The sequence below is a fragment of the Saccharomyces cerevisiae genome, chromosome XVI (genome assembly GCF_000146045.2).
Source record: "Saccharomyces cerevisiae S288C chromosome XVI, complete sequence".
Taxonomy (NCBI): domain Eukaryota; kingdom Fungi; phylum Ascomycota; class Saccharomycetes; order Saccharomycetales; family Saccharomycetaceae; genus Saccharomyces; species Saccharomyces cerevisiae.
This window is the reverse complement of record NC_001148.4, coordinates 76642-96321: the sequence shown is the minus strand read 5'-3', so window position 1 is coordinate 96321 and position 19680 is coordinate 76642. Positions and strand designations below refer to the sequence as shown.

General features: G+C 38.7%; 9 protein-coding genes and 1 non-coding gene across 10 annotated transcripts; 7 read left to right on the top strand and 3 right to left on the bottom strand.

Moving 5' to 3' along the window:
* Nucleotides 1–63: 63 nt before the first annotated feature.
* On the top strand, nt 64–950 carry CIN2 (GTPase-activating protein CIN2; the record flags this gene model as incomplete). Its single annotated transcript, NM_001184055.1, has 2 exons — nt 64–88; nt 169–950. 2 exons carry the CDS (start codon nt 64–66, stop codon nt 948–950), a joined length of 807 nt encoding a protein of 268 aa, NP_015083.1.
* Nucleotides 951–1212: 262 nt separating this feature from the next.
* On the top strand, nt 1213–5700 carry IQG1 (Iqg1p; the record flags this gene model as incomplete). Its single annotated transcript, NM_001184056.1, has 1 exon — nt 1213–5700. One exon carries the CDS (start codon nt 1213–1215, stop codon nt 5698–5700), a length of 4488 nt encoding a protein of 1495 aa, NP_015082.1.
* Nucleotides 5701–6005: 305 nt separating this feature from the next.
* SRP68 (signal recognition particle subunit SRP68) lies at nt 6006–7805 on the bottom strand (the record flags this gene model as incomplete). The annotated part of the gene is made up of 1 exon (NM_001184057.1): nt 6006–7805. The coding sequence occupies one exon, from the start codon at nt 7803–7805 to the stop codon at nt 6006–6008; it is 1800 nt and encodes a 599-aa protein (NP_015081.1).
* A 483-nt stretch (nt 7806–8288) lies between these two features.
* Nucleotides 8289–9308, top strand: HUT1 (UDP-galactose transporter HUT1; the record flags this gene model as incomplete). Its single annotated transcript, NM_001184058.1, has 1 exon — nt 8289–9308. One exon carries the CDS (start codon nt 8289–8291, stop codon nt 9306–9308), a length of 1020 nt encoding a protein of 339 aa, NP_015080.1.
* Nucleotides 9309–9371: 63 nt separating this feature from the next.
* Nucleotides 9372–10736, bottom strand: YPL245W (uncharacterized protein; the record flags this gene model as incomplete). The annotated part of the gene is made up of 1 exon (NM_001184059.1): nt 9372–10736. One exon carries the CDS (start codon nt 10734–10736, stop codon nt 9372–9374), a length of 1365 nt encoding a protein of 454 aa, NP_015079.1.
* Nucleotides 10737–11024: 288 nt separating this feature from the next.
* RBD2 (putative rhomboid protease RBD2) lies at nt 11025–11813 on the top strand (the record flags this gene model as incomplete). The annotated part of the gene is made up of 1 exon (NM_001184060.1): nt 11025–11813. The coding sequence occupies one exon, from the start codon at nt 11025–11027 to the stop codon at nt 11811–11813; it is 789 nt and encodes a 262-aa protein (NP_015078.1).
* A 312-nt stretch (nt 11814–12125) lies between these two features.
* YPL247C (uncharacterized protein) lies at nt 12126–13697 on the top strand (the record flags this gene model as incomplete). Its single annotated transcript, NM_001184061.1, has 1 exon — nt 12126–13697. The coding sequence occupies one exon, from the start codon at nt 12126–12128 to the stop codon at nt 13695–13697; it is 1572 nt and encodes a 523-aa protein (NP_015077.1).
* YNCP0002W lies at nt 13674–16760 on the bottom strand. The gene has a single exon (NR_172478.1).
* GAL4 (galactose-responsive transcription factor GAL4) lies at nt 13966–16611 on the top strand (the record flags this gene model as incomplete). Its single annotated transcript, NM_001184062.1, has 1 exon — nt 13966–16611. One exon carries the CDS (start codon nt 13966–13968, stop codon nt 16609–16611), a length of 2646 nt encoding a protein of 881 aa, NP_015076.1.
* A 208-nt stretch (nt 16761–16968) lies between the features above and the next one.
* GYP5 (GTPase-activating protein GYP5) lies at nt 16969–19653 on the top strand (the record flags this gene model as incomplete). Its single annotated transcript, NM_001184063.1, has 1 exon — nt 16969–19653. The coding sequence occupies one exon, from the start codon at nt 16969–16971 to the stop codon at nt 19651–19653; it is 2685 nt and encodes an 894-aa protein (NP_015075.1).
* Between the last annotated feature and the right edge of the window lie 27 nt (nt 19654–19680).

The following is a 19680-nucleotide window of genomic DNA, read 5'->3' as shown; positions in this document are numbered from 1 at the left end:
AACGCGAAGAATCTGAAATCGTGAAATATACTTAAGAATATAACTGAAATAGCTTAAGCATAAATGGACTTTACTGCGAAGATAAAGGGTATGTTGAAACTCATCTGCTTTCATTATGCGTCCAACTAATTAACATTGCATATTTTCGTATACTATTTTTTTGTGTAGAGCTCGAACGAGAACTCTCAGAGACGAGTGACTATAAGACCTTGCAGAAGAAGACCATAAGTCTTCGAAGTGAGCTGAATACTCTGTCACATTCTTTGACATCTTATGAAAAAGAACACTTCTCCAATGATATAGAAAATGTATTAAAATCTATTAATGCAAAATTATCTGAGTCAAAGGGCAAAAAACGACTATTCTCCTTCAAACAGAAAAATTCATCATCAGCCGTTCATAAGAATGTTGAACGTACGGAGCTTGCGAATGCGCCGGCGTATACCACTACTTTGAAAAAGCATTATGTCTTGGAGAAGGGTGATTCAGCTTTTGAAAATTTAGAGTTTTGTACTGTTACATCAACAACAGATTATAGTGGCAATAGTGCCCTTTCTGGTTCTTTGTGCTTTCGCAATATTACTAAATGTGTCATAAACTTACAAAGGATTTTCTTTCAAACAGGGAGTATTTTCATAACTGATTGTACGGATTCTATAATTTTTCTACGGTCTCCTTCCGACAAGGATTTCCAAATCCGTTTACGTGACTTGAAAAATTGCAAAATTTTGATAGAGAAACTCTCGCCAAGTATCGATTGCAAACAAGTGGTAATCATAGAAAATTGTCACAAATGCATTTTCAACGCAAGCACTCGGGACCACCTAATTATACAAGATTTCTCTAACCCCTTCCAAAGCGAAGAAACTGAGGACAATTCTGCCTTTGCATTTGAAGATTTTGATATTTGTAACAAGGATACAATGCAGTTGTTTCGCGCTTACTTATAGCGCTTTATATTGAGCTACGCATCGCTAAAATTGTTTATTTCGTATATAGTGATTTAAGCATGCCATTAATAGCATATCCTAAAAGAGGAAAGTGTAAACATTACAAATTCTTCCATCTTGAAATTAAGAAACCCTGTTATTGACATCAGAAAACAACAGCTTTTTATTGAAAATAAGAAAGTAGTTGGCCAAAACATAGATTATTTTTTTGAAAAACTTATTGCACCAGTTCAATTATATGTAACAAGGTGGTGCAAAAACAATGACAGCATATTCAGGCTCTCCTTCGAAACCAGGCAATAATAATTCTTATCTAAATCGTTATGTTGAAAACCTAGGCACCAATGTGACTCCACCTCTGAGACCGCAGTCAAGTTCCAAAATCAACTCTTCGTTAAACATAGCGTCGCCAAGTCATTTAAAGACTAAGACGTCAGCTAGCAACAGTTCTGCGACAATTTTGTCAAAAAAAGTAGAAAGTTCCGTATCAAAGCTGAAGCCATCCCTTCCTAACAAACTCGTAGGAAAATATACCGTAGACTTAAGTAATTATTCGAAAATAGAACTGAGGTACTATGAGTTTTTATGCAGAGTATCAGAAGTCAAAATATGGATTGAAGCTGTTATTGAGGAAGCACTACCATCAGAAATAGAGTTATGTGTTGGAGACTCACTTAGGAATGGTGTTTTTTTGGCCAAGCTAACCCAGAGGATAAATCCAGATTTGACAACGGTTATATTTCCTGCAGGTGATAAACTACAATTTAAACACACTCAGAACATTAATGCCTTTTTTGGTTTGGTAGAACATGTCGGTGTTCCGGACTCTTTTAGATTTGAATTGCAAGATCTCTATAACAAGAAGAATATCCCTCAGGTTTTCGAAACCCTGCATATTCTTATATCAATGATTAATAAGAAATGGCCAGGCAAAACGCCCGCTTTAACAAATGTATCGGGCCAAATAAGTTTTACCAAAGAAGAAATCGCAGCTTGTAAAAAAGCATGGCCTAGAATTAGAGACTTCAAGTCCTTAGGAACTAATATCAATACTGCACCAGCTTCCCCTGAGGAACCAAAAGAAAAAAGAAGCGGATTGATAAAAGACTTTAATAAATTTGAAAGGCCGAATATACCGGTGGAAGAAATTTTAATTACCCCAAGAAAGAATATAACAGATGCTAATTGCTCCGATTTTTCTAATACACCTTCACCTTATAATGAAGCTCCAAAAATGTCAAATTTGGATGTCGTTGTTGAGAAGAGGAAATTCACACCCATTGAGCCGAGTCTTCTGGGCCCTACACCATCTTTAGAATATAGCCCAATAAAAAACAAAAGTCTGTCGTACTATTCTCCTACCATCTCGAAATACTTGACATATGATACAGAATTTTATACGAGAAGGAGTCGTGCAAGAGAGGAAGATTTGAATTATTACCAGACGTTCAAATACTCACCTTCTCATTATTCTCCCATGAGAAGAGAAAGGATGACAGAGGAACAATTTTTAGAGAAGGTAGTTCAACTGCAAAATATTTGTCGAGGAGTTAATACCCGTTTTAACCTATACATTCAAAAAAGGTTACTGAACCTTTTTGAACAGGACATACTAAGGTTTCAAGCATGCCTAAGAGGAAATAAATTTAGAGTATTGTCATCAATGTATTTGCCAATAAGAAGAGCAAAGATTGACGTTCCTCATGTCGAGGCGATTCAATCGCGAATTAAGGGAAGCAGAATTCGATATAAATACGATAAATTGAAATTTACACTCTCAAGGTTTTCGTGTACTGTCGAACTTTTGCAAGCATATTGTCGTTCAAAATTGTTGAAGACAACCGTTAACACAAAATTAAATGATATTGAGATATCACATTATCCTCTGACAAAATTGCAGTCTTATATGCGTGCTTCTTATGTGAGAAAGAAGGTGATGTCCCTCAATACAAAGTTGAACGATGAGCGAGAAAGTATTATGAAGTTTTCGGCAATCATCAGAGGTAACGTTGTGAGGTGTTCAGAGGACGCGATATTAAGTGCTGTACATGATGTACATAAGGAAAATATCTCAAAATTGCAAAGCTTGATTAGAGGAATATTTACGCGTTCGTGCCTAGCATCAATAATATATTCACTTGGAAAAGAAAACTGTAATATTATTCAATTATCAGCCTGTATACGCGGAAACGCTGTAAGACATAAGGTACAGTCACTGTTTGCGCCCGAAAATAATCTCAGTGAAACTGTGCACGACCTCCAGGGTTTGGTTAGAGGTATTCTAGTCCGCTACACATTAGACTTAGTCGATGACATTGTGGAGTATAATAATTTAGCATTATTTCAAGCATTTTCTAGAGGCGCTTTAGTACGTGAAAGCTTGGACCAAAAGTCGAGTTTTTACAAGAGAAACGTAAGGTCGGTTATTATGATTCAAAGCTGGATTAGGAAAAGTCTGCAAAGATCGGCATATTTGGAACTTCTAGACTGTCCAAATCCAAGTCTTTGGGCTGTCAAAAAATTCGTTCATTTGCTCAATGGAACAGCAACCATTGAAGAGGTCCAAAACCAGTTGGAGAGTTGCCAAGCCTCTCTTGATTCCGAAAATATGAAGAAGGAACGATTACTGAAGAGCATAAGACAACAACTAAATATTAACGGAGTATTGGATAAGTTTGGACTATTAAAAGATAAAGATCATGAACTCGGTATTTCCGATTCTACGATTCCGAAGTCTAAATATCAAAAGTATGAAAAACTGTTCTATATGTTGCAAGTTGATCCCTCTTATTGGAAATTGCTGTATTTGAAAGAGCCAGAATTTGTTGCAAAGAATGTTTATATGACATTTGGAACAGTGAATCAAAGGATGAACGACAGAGAGAGATCCTATTTCACAAGGTTTGTTTGTGAAATGTTACAAAATGCGATTAATGAAGCACCGAGTATTGAAAGCTTTCTTGACAACCGATCACAATTTTGGCAAACCATTCTTCAAGATTTTTTGAGAAGAGAGTCTCCAGAATTCTTCTCTATAATAGTCCCAGTTTTGGATTACTTGTCAGATCCAGTAGTGGATTTTGAAAGTGATCCATACAAAATTTATCAAGAAATACACGGCTTTAGCTCTCCTCAGCATTGTTCGCCTGTGGATGATGCGAGTACCAAGAATAAGTTCATTGACAATTTAAGGTGCCTATGGCACGCGATTGAAATGGTCGCTGAAATTTATACCAGAAAGGTTCACACTATTCCCGTTGAAATCAGGTACCTCTGCACTAAAATCTTCTGCTACGCGGCAGATAAGAATATTGAGGAGATTGACTCTTTAAGGGCCATATCAAGTATTCTAGTGAACGTTTTTGTGTCTGAATATTTGGTCAACCGGGAATATTACGGATACAAAGACAGCAACGTTCAAAAAAATAACCAAAAAATTGACATTCTAATGAAATCCTTGGCGACTGTTTTTGAAATCAAAAATTTTGATGGCTTTTTGGATCCATTGAACCAGTACGCTAACGAAATAAAGCCTCATATCAAAGATGTCCTTTATAATGTGTTAGTAGATCCAGAGTATGAACAAGAGGGAGATAGATTGATTTATTTGGATATGGTATCGCCAAGCCCCAAATTGGAATTGTTAACTGAAAAGGTTCTGGAAATCAGTGGTAAATTTGAAGAGTATTTAAATGAATTTCCGGAAGCAGATATTTTGCATGATATTTTGGAAAAGAACTTGGACAATTCATCCTTTCCAAGATCAGGACGTGTTACCTTGGAATTGGATGCATCTGCATATCGATTCCTCGTTAGTGATGACAAGATGAGAAAAATCTACGACCAAGTTAAAAGGGCATTTGTGTACATGATGCAAATTGAGGATGTAGATACCAATTTGTATGACCTTTCAATTAGTACAATTCTACCTCAAGATGAACCAAATTTTGCAAATTTTCTGGAGCAAAATCCTAAAATCAGGGATGATCCAATGATACAGAAGCTGAAACCATTGAAATACTTCACACTCAAAAATGTTACTTTGAAAAAAATACATGAACTAGAAAGTACGGGGACTTTTTGCTCTTCTGATAATAAGTTACAAAATTTCTTAAACGATATTGCGAACACTATTAAAAATCCCAACTATGCCATTGATTATGTAACCCAGGAAATTTACATCACAAAGGAAACACTCACAAAAATTTCGGAAATGAACCACAGCTTAGATATAGAATTATCAAGGCTTAAAAAACATGTTGATCATACGATAAAAGACTTCCAGAAAGCCAAGGATTTTTCGCCGGTGCACAAAAGTAAATTTGGAAATTTTAAGAATGCAGTAAAAAAAGTTCAAGGAAGAGAACGTTCTGAATTGCAGGGAATGAAGTTTAAATGGAACACAAAGCAGTTGTATGAAAGAGGAGTGCTTAAAACCATCAGGGGTGAAAAACTAGCTGAACTGACTGTAAAAGTCTTTGGTTCGAGCGGTCCTAAATTCCCAGATATAATATTCAAAATTTCCACATCGGATGGTTCTAGATTCGGTATTCAAATGATTGACAAAAGAAAAGGGCCCGATAAACGATACTCGGATGATGTCGATTCTTTCTCATTTAAAGACTTGATAAAGACTCAAGTTGAACCAAAAATCGAGACGTGGAAATTATTCCATTCCAACGTTGTTGTTAACAATAGCCAATTACTACATTTGATTGTCAGTTTTTTCTATAAAAGGAACGCTTTGTAATAGATAACTCGGTTTTGAGCATATTGGGCAAAAGCTGTTACTAAATTTTCCCATTCTTTCTATTTTTATCTTTGTTTTTATTTTCCTTATTTTCAGCAGCAAAAATAATTTAACGTATAGTTATGTAAAGGACCCTAAACATCTTCTTTTTAGCATGTGCTGTAATTTGGCGATATCTTCAGTAGATAAAAATAAGATGTGTTAAGTAATGCACTTCGTTATTTGGCTACTATAGTTGGCAATCATCATTTGTTTAAATGGAATAATCTATATAGTACTATAAATACAGTCATACTAGAAAAATATTAACGACCAAATAGGCCCAAGAAACCACGCTTCTTTTTAGGCTCTCCTTCCGTCTGCTCATTAGAAATTGGTGTTTGAGAGATGCTCTCGGTTTCTGTGACTGAATCTTTCACTTGAGAAGCTGAGGGCTCTTGCTTATCATATGTTATGTAGTTGAAGGCCAAATCAAAAAGTGTTGGTTTACTAGGAATGGGCAGCATTTTTGGCTTGAGAGGGAATAAATTTTTCAATTGTATGTCCGTTGGCAGTATTTTTTTACTATCCAATTTTTCAATCACTGTCAAATCATATTTCCCTAAGCTGCCACCATGATTTCTTTTTTCGTATTCCGCCAAAGTAATGACACTATTACCACCGTTTTCGATTCTCTTTTGTAAGCTTCGGACAGAATTCAATGACAAAAGATTTGCTGGAAGTAAGATTTCGTCTAGAGATTCAATTTCAGATAATTTGTTTTCTAATCTTCGGTAAGCGTCCACATATAGAGCTAACGCCTCCATATATCTGCCTTTCGACTGATATAAAACACTCAGGCAGCCCGTATTCAGAAATAACTGGAAATACAGCTTGCATAAGTCTAATTGGCTTAGCAGCTCGTCATCTGAATACACACCAGGTAGCTCCATTATGTCCGATAAATATTTTGTCAAATTCTTCACAATACGTTCCATTTCTTTATATTTGGTTAACTTCGATGGTAATGAAGTATTTAATTTCAGCCATTGATTCCATAAATGAGTAAACAAATCTCTTTCACGAGATATAGAGGTCAAAAGAATATTATATTTAATGTAGGCTAAAATTATCTGATTGTTTTCAGAACTATTTTCAACCATCTCGTCTATGTCATCTTGATCGTCGTGGTTTGCGATGAAAAATTCATGACGGTCTAAAGCTTTCTCCAATTTTGATAGCCTCTGTGTATATTGAGTAATCTGAGTTGGGTGGATAGATAGACCTTGTTCCAAAAATTGAGCAACTTCAGCATCGATTATCTTGGCGTTGAAAGATCTCCAGTTTATGTTAGTGGTAACCTTTTGATCTTCAGTTGAGGTTGTAATTTTTTTCATATTGAATCCATTGTCTAATAACAATTTCACAAGCTCATCGTCCTTGTTCTCATCAGATTGAACTCTTTCCACGATAAAGTTATTTATTTCGGGCGTTGTAATTAAATTTCCCGCGTACTGCTTGAGAGAGTACTGGTATTTATTAACAATGTTATCTACAACTTCTTCAGCTAATAAGCTTAGATTCTTCAAGTGTTCCAATGCGGCGAAAACGAGGGCTAGGTTGTTCGAAATTTTGGCATTGTCCTTCCTCTTGAACCTTTTTCCATTAATTAGGTACTCTGAATGTACCAATTTAGCGAACGCTAAATATTGGGCACGAGTTATCCATTGCTGTTCATTTTGAGTGACGTTAACCAATTTATCAGCAGTCTTGCAGGCCTTCTTCAATCTTGTGGATAAAACCTTTTCTTCACTTTTCTTTAACTTTCCTCTTTGACGAGCTCTCAATTTCAAAGTTTCAGCCAGTGCCAAGTCCCTTTCAGCGTGTAGTAAAATCAAAACACCAATCAATTTAGTTTTATTATCATAATCCTCGGAGTTAATTTCGCCATACTTATTTTTACTTGAGTATTTCTTTGTATCCTTGGTGACCAAATGGCAACGGCTCCTCAAGTGTTGCAACTTTTTATTCAATTTCGCATGATACTTAGCGAAGTCTGAGTCTGTTTCTAAAAACTGTTCTGCACGATTACCATAGGTGGCAATGATTGGAGAATAGGCAACCATCTTTAGTTTCAAGCGTGGCTAGTTTTTGATTCAATATGGAAAAAAAGAAAATTACACTGTAATATAATACAATTGATCACTTTGATGCTCAAATAATTCAAATAACCTAGTCTCCAGCTGCTCGTTTATGCTAATATTGTTGGATTAACTCTAGCAAATATACTCCAAAAAAAATTTTCAGAACTTATCACGAACAACGATGTGGTAAAGACAACGAAATACTACGTAAATCATATTGGTCTGCTCGTTTATAAAAGCTTACTCCCAATCAAATCACTGCAATGGAATATGTCGTTTGGTTCGTTGTTGTAGTTTGTGGAATGCCAGAATCATCAGCTGTTTCTCTTCCAAAGCTTCCCTGAGATCGCTTCTAAAGGTTGTTTTGTAGATCCCATCGAACATGAAAAAATGACAGCAATGTAATTAGAACCAGAATTACAACGTAACAAGAAGAAGTAAACAAGGCAGTATTCGTATATTTGTATGGCGGGAAGTACATCCAGTTTGGTGATCTGTGCGATTGGTATATATGCTACTTTTTTGACGTGGGCATTAGTACAGGAGCCTTTGGCTACAAGAACCTGGCCAAACTCCATGGGAAAGTTTCAATTCCCTAATGTAATATCCCTCATACAAGCTTCTGTGGCAATGATGATGGGCTACCTGTACTTAAACTGGAAGAAGGTGGAATATCCGCCCAGAAAAATGATTAAAGATCATTGGAAACAATTGATGTTGATATCATTTACACAGAGTAGTTCAGGCCCGCTGGCTACAACTTCTTTAAAGCACGTGGATTATCTCACTTACATGTTAGCAAAGTCATGCAAGATGATCCCCGTGTTGTTGGTGCATTTGCTTTTGTATAGGACGCCCATAGCAAGCCAAAAAAAAGTTGTAGCTCTCTTGGTAAGTCTCGGTGTCACTATTTTCACTATAGGTGGCAACGATGGTAAAAAGTTGAAGAGATCCTTTAATGAGAGCGGAAATGATAACAAATTACAAGGGTTTGGACTACTTTTCTCTAGTTTATTCCTTGATGGATTGACCAACGCCACCCAAGATAAGCTACTAAAGGCCAATAAGGCCAAAGAAAAGGGAAAACAAACTTTGATAACAGGTGCACACTTGATGTTTACACTGAACCTCTTCGTGATATTGTGGAATATTTTGTATTTTATTGTGATCGACTGCAAACAATGGGATAATGCCGTTTCTGTATTGACGATGGACCCACAAGTGTGGGGCTATTTAATGCTTTATTCGTTCTGTGGCGCTATGGGACAATGCTTTATTTTCTATACTCTAGAACAATTTGGCTCTTTAGTTTTGATCATGATAACAGTCACCAGGAAAATGGTCTCGATGATTTTGAGTATTATTGTCTTCGGTAAGAGTGTACGTTTCCAGCAATGGGTGGGGATGTTTATAGTATTTGGTGGAATCACTTGGGAAGCACTCAACAAGAAGAAGGCTAATATACCGAAGGCAAAATCTGCGTAGATTAGTGAAGATCGCAACAAATAAAAGTTAATATTTATAAAATTTGTCTATACTATGTACTTCCTATTTTTTTGATGGACGAAGCAGTCTCTCTCTTAATTCAGGATCGTATGCATAAACATACAGACCACGCACGCCACGAGTTAAGAGGACATTAATGCTATTCATAATAATCTTTTGCTTAACGTCCTCTGCATTGTGAATGTTTTTCTTTTTGGTGAAACCGGCCCTATCGTCATACAGCTCTGGTCTTAGTTTGATGCAGTCATTAGCCGCATCATACCCAATGGAACGGCCCAAAATTACACCAGCATAATTCAGATCAAACCCTTGGATAGTATACACACTACCTACCTCATCAATCGTGTCGCAACGCTCACTCCAAGGCGTCACTTCACGTGGAGTATAGCGATCCCAGCGAACTTTGAAATTGTCACCACATTCAACGTAATAGTCTTTTCCGTCCAAGCGATAGGGAAAATCGTAAGTAGATAGCATCCTACATTGGCCGTATTGACGGTCTTTCTCCTTGATTGCCTCGTACATGGCGCCACAATCATCCCAAATTTTGAAATCAAAATTCTTAATTTTATCGTCAGCACAATCTGCATTGCCCTTAGATAGCACAGATTCAATTGGTGGGATTTTACCTGCGACACTAATTTGGTCAATCCAGTTCAACACGTTTTGTGGGGCAGCAACCCTAAACTGCTGTTTTAAAGTGTACCAGTCTCTGGATTTTGGTGGAATCTCGTTGTAAAAGTCCTTTAAAGTGGCACCGTTATTAGAACCTTCATCCCAATAGGAACCCATTCTTAAAGCTTGCTTATCATCGTAAACCAATACAAGCACTTTACAAAGGGACATTAAGTCTTTGAGATGGTTTTCGCCATAAAATCTTTTGAAAGCATCCTTAGAAGTGGCCAACAAATGTGCTTCATCTACAATGACTACATCGGCCATGACTTTTCTCTTCTGTAGATTGTTGATCAACGAAGTGGGCCGTTCTAGTGACGATTTAGAAATATATTTGAAACTGTCACTAATCCGGATATATAACTTTAACATCTCGGGATGGTTGACTACCAGATAATTATGTGTCCCATGTAAGATATCTTCAGAAGAAGGTGAGAACTGGGATAGTTTCTGAATTTCATTGAACAAGGAGTTTAGAATCACAGACTTGCCTGTACCTGCGTCCCCTTGGATTACAAACATGGCCGGATGTTTCCAGTCAGACTTGTACTGAGATAAGTTGGAACGCATGAACGACAAAACGCGCTCTCTCAACTTTTCTTGTTCAGCAGAGAGTGTTACGTTAGACAACTTGTTCATAGCCTGCGTGGAGACCACGGGCCTAGGTGCTCTTCTTGGTCTCTTCACGCTTCTCACATTGCGGGAAATAGCTTTTGAAGTAGGCCCATGCATTTTATATGGTTCTAATGGAAGTTAAATGCTACTACCGGGTCGCCAAGAAAGATGCGATGCCATGCTGCATACATATGCATAGATTGTTTATATATGGCGATGGCTGCTTTTATGATTTCTCGAGAAAATTTTTCACTTTTTTCGGCCCTTTGAGATCTAAAGCCTCTTTTTTTTTTTTTTTTTGAACTGCATCGATACAAGAAGAATAGGGGGATGGGAAAGGCTTAATTGGAAGCACTGAGAACAGCAATTCACTCTGGTTGTTAGGTTGTGCTATTTGGTCGTGCTATGAATTGGAAGTCGTACGTTTTTCCCGGTGGTCATCCACCAGCTGCGTTGACCACAGGCCTTGTGGTATTTCTAACCGCTATTTACCTGTTAAGTTTTATTTTTGCCCTAAGGGAAGACCTGTCGTTGGCGCCAGAGTCATTGTTCAAACTGCAAATGAGCAGGCTATCGCTTTATCCTTTAATTCACCTATCATTGCCTCATTTACTGTTCAATGTGCTAGCCATCTGGGCACCCTTGAATCTCTTCGAAGAAACGCATGGGACTGTGTACACAGGTGTTTTTTTGAACCTGAGTGCTCTATTTGCCGGAATTCTGTACTGTTTGTTGGGTAAGTTGCTATATCCAGAAGCATTAGTTGCAGGCGCCAGTGGGTGGTGTTTCACCTTATTCGCATACTATAGTTTTAAAGAATCACAGATCCGCCCTAGAACAAGGATCTTTCGCACAGACTACTCAATTCCGACATTATATACACCCCTAGTACTATTAGTCGCAATTGCCGTCGTTATACCTGGCTCCAGTTTCTGGGGTCATTTTTTCGGCTTATGTGTCGGTTACGCCATAGGCTACAAGGAATCGTGGTTTAACAAGATCACTCCACCAGGATGGATCATCACCAAAATCGAAAAAAGTTTAGACGGTTTAATTCGATTAATACCTTGGGGAATTAAGTATTACAGAGATGAGGATATCGACAGAACTAAAGATTACGAACCGTTAATGTCCACAGAAACACCATTGCCTCTCCACAATGACAACTCCGGCACTGTCCTAGGGACTGCCTAGACATTTGTATCGCTATTCTTTCTTTCACAGTTTAAGGATGTATATAAATGTAGTATATATCATTTTATATTCTAATATGCAAGAATTTTCAGTCTCTTCTTTTTCCTTAGCGTGCGTTTATGAAAAAAAATGGAATATGAATAATTACTGGGAGGAAGACCAGGGGCAAGGGGTGAACCATCTTGTCATCTGAAATCTTGTATAAATAATTTAGTAATCAGTTCTTTAGGTTTTCGAGAGTGGCATACAACCTAAAGGGTCAACAGACAACAAGAAGGAAAGGAATTATAGGAGCAAATACACGCCCTTCAAATGGATCCCTTTCACAATGGCAATAAAAGGAGCTCAATATCGTTTGGCTCATCGCAGCGGCAGCCATATAACAAGAACAATTACTTGAGTGGTACTAATGGGCCTTCCTCGGCGGCACAAGATCAAGGTAGAGGCCCATCTCCCTTTGGAATGTCTGGCAACACTACCAATGGCGGTAACAGCAAAAGGAATAGTGGCTGTGACCTAAGTGCCACGTACTATGCAAGTCGATCGCCGATGTATTCACCGTTAGATTTCTCGCCACCAGTTTTTTCACCAAATCATTCTCAGTTACAGCAGGCGAGGGGCTATGCTGCAAATATTCCGGTTGTAAGCAATCTGATGAACCCTTCCATGGCCTCCGTGTGCGAATATCAATCACACTATCCACTCTTTGGGCTCGATTGGAGCGCCGACGACTACGTCTGCTTGGGTTCGTACAAAGAGGACAGCAGAAATAAGTTGCAGGTTCTGCACTCTAATGATCTACTGAGCTGGGAAAGCGTAGTGGACGCAGATGTGGTTTATCCTGTGAGCAAAATCCAATGGGTCCCCTCTCAATTGTATCCAAGGAAACTCGCGACGTGTTCTGACTCCTTACGGATTTGGAGCGTTAGCCCTGAGGAAAGACAGTTCCAAGAACAAATAAATCTATCTCTGTGTAAATACAATAGACAGCACCCCGCCAATCCCGCGGCCGCAGATGACATGAAGGTCATAGGCACTTTCCCACCAATAACATCATTTGACTGGAACACGGTCGATACTAACTTGATAATCTCAAGTTCCATCGACACCACATGCATTGTATGGGATCTGCAAAGCAGTCACTACGTTAAGACCCAATTGATCGCTCACGACAGCGAAGTTTTTGATGTAAGGTTTTTGACAAAATCGACCCAATTATTTGCTAGTTGTGGTGGGGACGGTAGTGTACGAGTATTTGATTTAAGATCGCTTGCGCACAGTACAATTATTTACGAGCCTCCCTCTTCCTCAGTGTCTGGAGCCACTGCGGGTACTATAACACCGTCGTCGAAAGGTTCGGACGCCTTATTGAGGCTGGAGCCATCACCGTATGACCCAAATGTGTTGGCCACTTTTGCAGCTGACTCGAACAAAATCATTATTCTAGATATGAGGAACCCAGAATCCCCTATACTAAACTTACAAGGCCACGGTTCTTCGGTAAACGGGATTAAATGGCATCCCACAAAGCGCAATGTTTTGCTCTCGTGCGGAGATGACTGCCAGGTGCTCTATTGGGACTTGAACAGCTCCTTTATGGAAATTAACGCTGCAGGTAGCAAATCCCCCAGTATTCATGGAACTTCCTTGGAGGACCCTGACGGCGACACAGAGATGACAGACGGTGGCGCAGGATCCGGTTTAAACGAGGATCCCTTAAGTTTAAACAACAACAGCAAGCAGGTGTGCAAGACACTAGAGACTCCTAACATGATGTATGCCAATAAAACACAAGAGATAAACAACATTGCATGGAGGCCCCAGAGGGGCGATTGGTTTGGGTGCGTGAGCGGCAAGAAGTTTCAAAACGTCCGCGTCCTTTGAGACAGCATTCGCCCAGTATTTTTTTTATTCTACAAACCTTCTATAATTTCAAAGTATTTACATAATTCTGTATCAGTTTAATCACCATAATATCGTTTTCTTTGTTTAGTGCAATTAATTTTTCCTATTGTTACTTCGGGCCTTTTTCTGTTTTATGAGCTATTTTTTCCGTCATCCTTCCCCAGATTTTCAGCTTCATCTCCAGATTGTGTCTACGTAATGCACGCCATCATTTTAAGAGAGGACAGAGAAGCAAGCCTCCTGAAAGATGAAGCTACTGTCTTCTATCGAACAAGCATGCGATATTTGCCGACTTAAAAAGCTCAAGTGCTCCAAAGAAAAACCGAAGTGCGCCAAGTGTCTGAAGAACAACTGGGAGTGTCGCTACTCTCCCAAAACCAAAAGGTCTCCGCTGACTAGGGCACATCTGACAGAAGTGGAATCAAGGCTAGAAAGACTGGAACAGCTATTTCTACTGATTTTTCCTCGAGAAGACCTTGACATGATTTTGAAAATGGATTCTTTACAGGATATAAAAGCATTGTTAACAGGATTATTTGTACAAGATAATGTGAATAAAGATGCCGTCACAGATAGATTGGCTTCAGTGGAGACTGATATGCCTCTAACATTGAGACAGCATAGAATAAGTGCGACATCATCATCGGAAGAGAGTAGTAACAAAGGTCAAAGACAGTTGACTGTATCGATTGACTCGGCAGCTCATCATGATAACTCCACAATTCCGTTGGATTTTATGCCCAGGGATGCTCTTCATGGATTTGATTGGTCTGAAGAGGATGACATGTCGGATGGCTTGCCCTTCCTGAAAACGGACCCCAACAATAATGGGTTCTTTGGCGACGGTTCTCTCTTATGTATTCTTCGATCTATTGGCTTTAAACCGGAAAATTACACGAACTCTAACGTTAACAGGCTCCCGACCATGATTACGGATAGATACACGTTGGCTTCTAGATCCACAACATCCCGTTTACTTCAAAGTTATCTCAATAATTTTCACCCCTACTGCCCTATCGTGCACTCACCGACGCTAATGATGTTGTATAATAACCAGATTGAAATCGCGTCGAAGGATCAATGGCAAATCCTTTTTAACTGCATATTAGCCATTGGAGCCTGGTGTATAGAGGGGGAATCTACTGATATAGATGTTTTTTACTATCAAAATGCTAAATCTCATTTGACGAGCAAGGTCTTCGAGTCAGGTTCCATAATTTTGGTGACAGCCCTACATCTTCTGTCGCGATATACACAGTGGAGGCAGAAAACAAATACTAGCTATAATTTTCACAGCTTTTCCATAAGAATGGCCATATCATTGGGCTTGAATAGGGACCTCCCCTCGTCCTTCAGTGATAGCAGCATTCTGGAACAAAGACGCCGAATTTGGTGGTCTGTCTACTCTTGGGAGATCCAATTGTCCCTGCTTTATGGTCGATCCATCCAGCTTTCTCAGAATACAATCTCCTTCCCTTCTTCTGTCGACGATGTGCAGCGTACCACAACAGGTCCCACCATATATCATGGCATCATTGAAACAGCAAGGCTCTTACAAGTTTTCACAAAAATCTATGAACTAGACAAAACAGTAACTGCAGAAAAAAGTCCTATATGTGCAAAAAAATGCTTGATGATTTGTAATGAGATTGAGGAGGTTTCGAGACAGGCACCAAAGTTTTTACAAATGGATATTTCCACCACCGCTCTAACCAATTTGTTGAAGGAACACCCTTGGCTATCCTTTACAAGATTCGAACTGAAGTGGAAACAGTTGTCTCTTATCATTTATGTATTAAGAGATTTTTTCACTAATTTTACCCAGAAAAAGTCACAACTAGAACAGGATCAAAATGATCATCAAAGTTATGAAGTTAAACGATGCTCCATCATGTTAAGCGATGCAGCACAAAGAACTGTTATGTCTGTAAGTAGCTATATGGACAATCATAATGTCACCCCATATTTTGCCTGGAATTGTTCTTATTACTTGTTCAATGCAGTCCTAGTACCCATAAAGACTCTACTCTCAAACTCAAAATCGAATGCTGAGAATAACGAGACCGCACAATTATTACAACAAATTAACACTGTTCTGATGCTATTAAAAAAACTGGCCACTTTTAAAATCCAGACTTGTGAAAAATACATTCAAGTACTGGAAGAGGTATGTGCGCCGTTTCTGTTATCACAGTGTGCAATCCCATTACCGCATATCAGTTATAACAATAGTAATGGTAGCGCCATTAAAAATATTGTCGGTTCTGCAACTATCGCCCAATACCCTACTCTTCCGGAGGAAAATGTCAACAATATCAGTGTTAAATATGTTTCTCCTGGCTCAGTAGGGCCTTCACCTGTGCCATTGAAATCAGGAGCAAGTTTCAGTGATCTAGTCAAGCTGTTATCTAACCGTCCACCCTCTCGTAACTCTCCAGTGACAATACCAAGAAGCACACCTTCGCATCGCTCAGTCACGCCTTTTCTAGGGCAACAGCAACAGCTGCAATCATTAGTGCCACTGACCCCGTCTGCTTTGTTTGGTGGCGCCAATTTTAATCAAAGTGGGAATATTGCTGATAGCTCATTGTCCTTCACTTTCACTAACAGTAGCAACGGTCCGAACCTCATAACAACTCAAACAAATTCTCAAGCGCTTTCACAACCAATTGCCTCCTCTAACGTTCATGATAACTTCATGAATAATGAAATCACGGCTAGTAAAATTGATGATGGTAATAATTCAAAACCACTGTCACCTGGTTGGACGGACCAAACTGCGTATAACGCGTTTGGAATCACTACAGGGATGTTTAATACCACTACAATGGATGATGTATATAACTATCTATTCGATGATGAAGATACCCCACCAAACCCAAAAAAAGAGTAAAATGAATCGTAGATACTGAAAAACCCCGCAAGTTCACTTCAACTGTGCATCGTGCACCATCTCAATTTCTTTCATTTATACATCGTTTTGCCTTCTTTTATGTAACTATACTCCTCTAAGTTTCAATCTTGGCCATGTAACCTCTGATCTATAGAATTTTTTAAATGACTAGAATTAATGCCCATCTTTTTTTTGGACCTAAATTCTTCATGAAAATATATTACGAGGGCTTATTCAGAAGCTTCGCTCATATAACGAAAAAAAAGGGTTTGGATCGAACGTAATTGAGATTGATTAGTTAATACTCAAAATAAAACAGCTCCTACCACCAGTGTAAAGTAGAACGTTAATAGAGCAATGTCTTCAGACAAATCTATTGAGAAAAATACAGATACGATCGCCTCTGAAGTTCACGAAGGTGATAATCATTCGAATAATTTGGGTTCAATGGAGGAAGAGATAAAATCAACGCCATCAGACCAATATGAAGAGATAGCTATAATTCCAACTGAGCCCCTCCATTCGGACAAAGAACTAAATGACAAGCAACAAAGTTTAGGCCATGAAGCACCCACAAATGTATCAAGAGAAGAACCTATTGGGATCTCTGGTGATGAAGACACCCAAATCACTGAACAAAACGTTAATGAACAAAGGCAAGAAACGAGAGAACCTAGTTCTGAAATTGATTTAAATGAGCCATTGGATGTTGAAAAAGATGTGACAACGGATGTGCAAGCCCCAAATGGGCTGAATATTGAAAAAGAATATGATGCAGTCAAAGAGAATGAGAAGGTTTACGCTGATACGAAAGAGGTTGTTAGTAGTCCAGAAAATAGGGAAGTAACTGGAAAAAATTCTGGAGGTGAGAAATCATCCTCGAGTAAATTTCTCGATGACGAATCTGGTACTACGACAGCTGCAAATGCGAACGACATTTCTATAAGTAGTGAAGTAACCCCAGAAAGGTCGTCAGAAAATGATAATAACCAGATTCATATTACCAATGAGGTAGCCGCAGGAATAAACTTGAATGAAAACAAGGAACAAAAAGCTGCTATAGAAGATGGGCCCGTAACAGCAGAGAATCTTTCCTCAGAAACTGCTAGGAAAGTACCACCTATACCCACACAAATCATAAATGAAAAAGGTGATAACTCAAGCGAGAACGAGGTTTCCGCAATTCCCACTACATCTTCGCCACCATTACCACCTAGACAAAATGTTGCGACATCAACGTCACCAAAATTACCTCCAAGGGGCAAACAAAGGGAACAACCACCGAAGACGAAGAATGCTGTTCCACCGCCACTAGAGGAAGAAATGAAGTCAGAGAAGTTCCGTAAAAACTTCGAAGAAACTAAAAGAAATAGTTATCATCATGTTCCTCTCACTGGTTCCAAAACTGCGCAATTAGAGTCCACTGCAGAAATTAATTTGATCGCTAGTCGTTACCGCAAGACCAGTCACCATTTGAATAAAGAGGGGGAAGAAACTAGAGAGTCGTTGCAGGAAGGTCAAAGCTTTTTAAAATCGACATTTACGTCATTTCTGGAGAACTTGTCCGAGTATAACGAAGTGGAGAATGTTAATGAAGAAGATAGAGAAATGTTTAAAATTGATTGGTCCTTCTGGACTCAAGTAGTTAATGATTATGCTACAGTGGCAAGCAACGAACCAGAAAATTTAGAAGCCCATGTTACCAATGGGATACCACCACAAATTCGAGGTATCATTTGGCAGCTGATGGCGAATTCCAAATCAAGAGAAATGGAAGATATATATGAAACTCTATTGGATACCGAATGTCTTCATGAAGCAACAATACGTAGAGATTTAAGGAGAACGAAGTTTGTGGCCGAGGACAAAATGGAGTCACTATACAAGGTAATAAAGGTGTATTCTGTTTATGATCCAGATGTTGGGTACACGCAAGGCATGGGGTTCATTGCAGCGCCGCTATTAATAAACTGTGAAAACGAGGCCGAATCTTTTGGACTACTCGTTGGATTAATGAAGAATTATGGATTAAGAGAGCTTTTCTTACCAGGAATGCCTGGGCTGATGTTAATGCTTTATCAATTTGATAGATTATTAGAGGAGCATTCACCTTCTTTGTACAATCGCTTGATCCGTGAGGGAATTAGCTCCACAATGTACGCTACACAATGGTTTTTGACATTTTTCGCATACAAGTTTCCGTTAGAGTTTGTGTTAAGAATTTTTGATATTGTATTCGTAGAGGGTATTGAAGTGCTTTTGAAGTTTGCTGTAAATTTAATGTTAAAGAATGAAGAAACTTTAGTAAAATTGAGATTCGATGAACTATTGGATTTTTTAAAGGACGAACTCTTCAATTACTATTTAATGGGAAACCAGGATGACGCTTCTGTAGTGCAAATGGGATTGTCAAATGGGAACTCATTTAAGGGCAATGATGACGGCACTTTTTCCTACAATGTCGATCTTTTCGTTCATGATGCAATGACAGGTGTATATATCACACCATTAACATTAAGAAGATACAGGGGAGAGTACGTAGAAATCCATGAAAAAGAGCAAAAAAAAGAGGACCACTACGAATCACTAAGAATTCAAAACCACCAACTACAAAGAGAGGCGCAGAAGCTAGAACACGACTATTCAATTTTGAACAAAGAGAATATCAGCGCCGCTAACGAGCTGATTCAGAACAGATTGAATATGGAGATGCTGTTGGATGAAAAAAACGACCTGATAAATACAATCACTGATATCAAAAGCCAAATTGAGGAAGAGATTCGCAAGCAAAATTTACCGAACCCGGACGCGTCACTACCAAAGGCAGATCTGAGAGAAGACTTGGAAAGGACCATATCCAGGAACAATGAGGTGATGAGGGAGAACGGCCAATTAGAGGAAAGAATCACTGAACTGCAAGCGGAAATCGATGAGTTGATTAACATCAATAAGGAGCAAGTGTCCACGGCATCGTTATTGGAACGAGATTCTAAGGCTAAAGGGAGGAAAGGCTGGACTGGTTTTAAAAAAGTTTTTAAATAGATGTATAGTTTTGCGCTGTGTGCACAT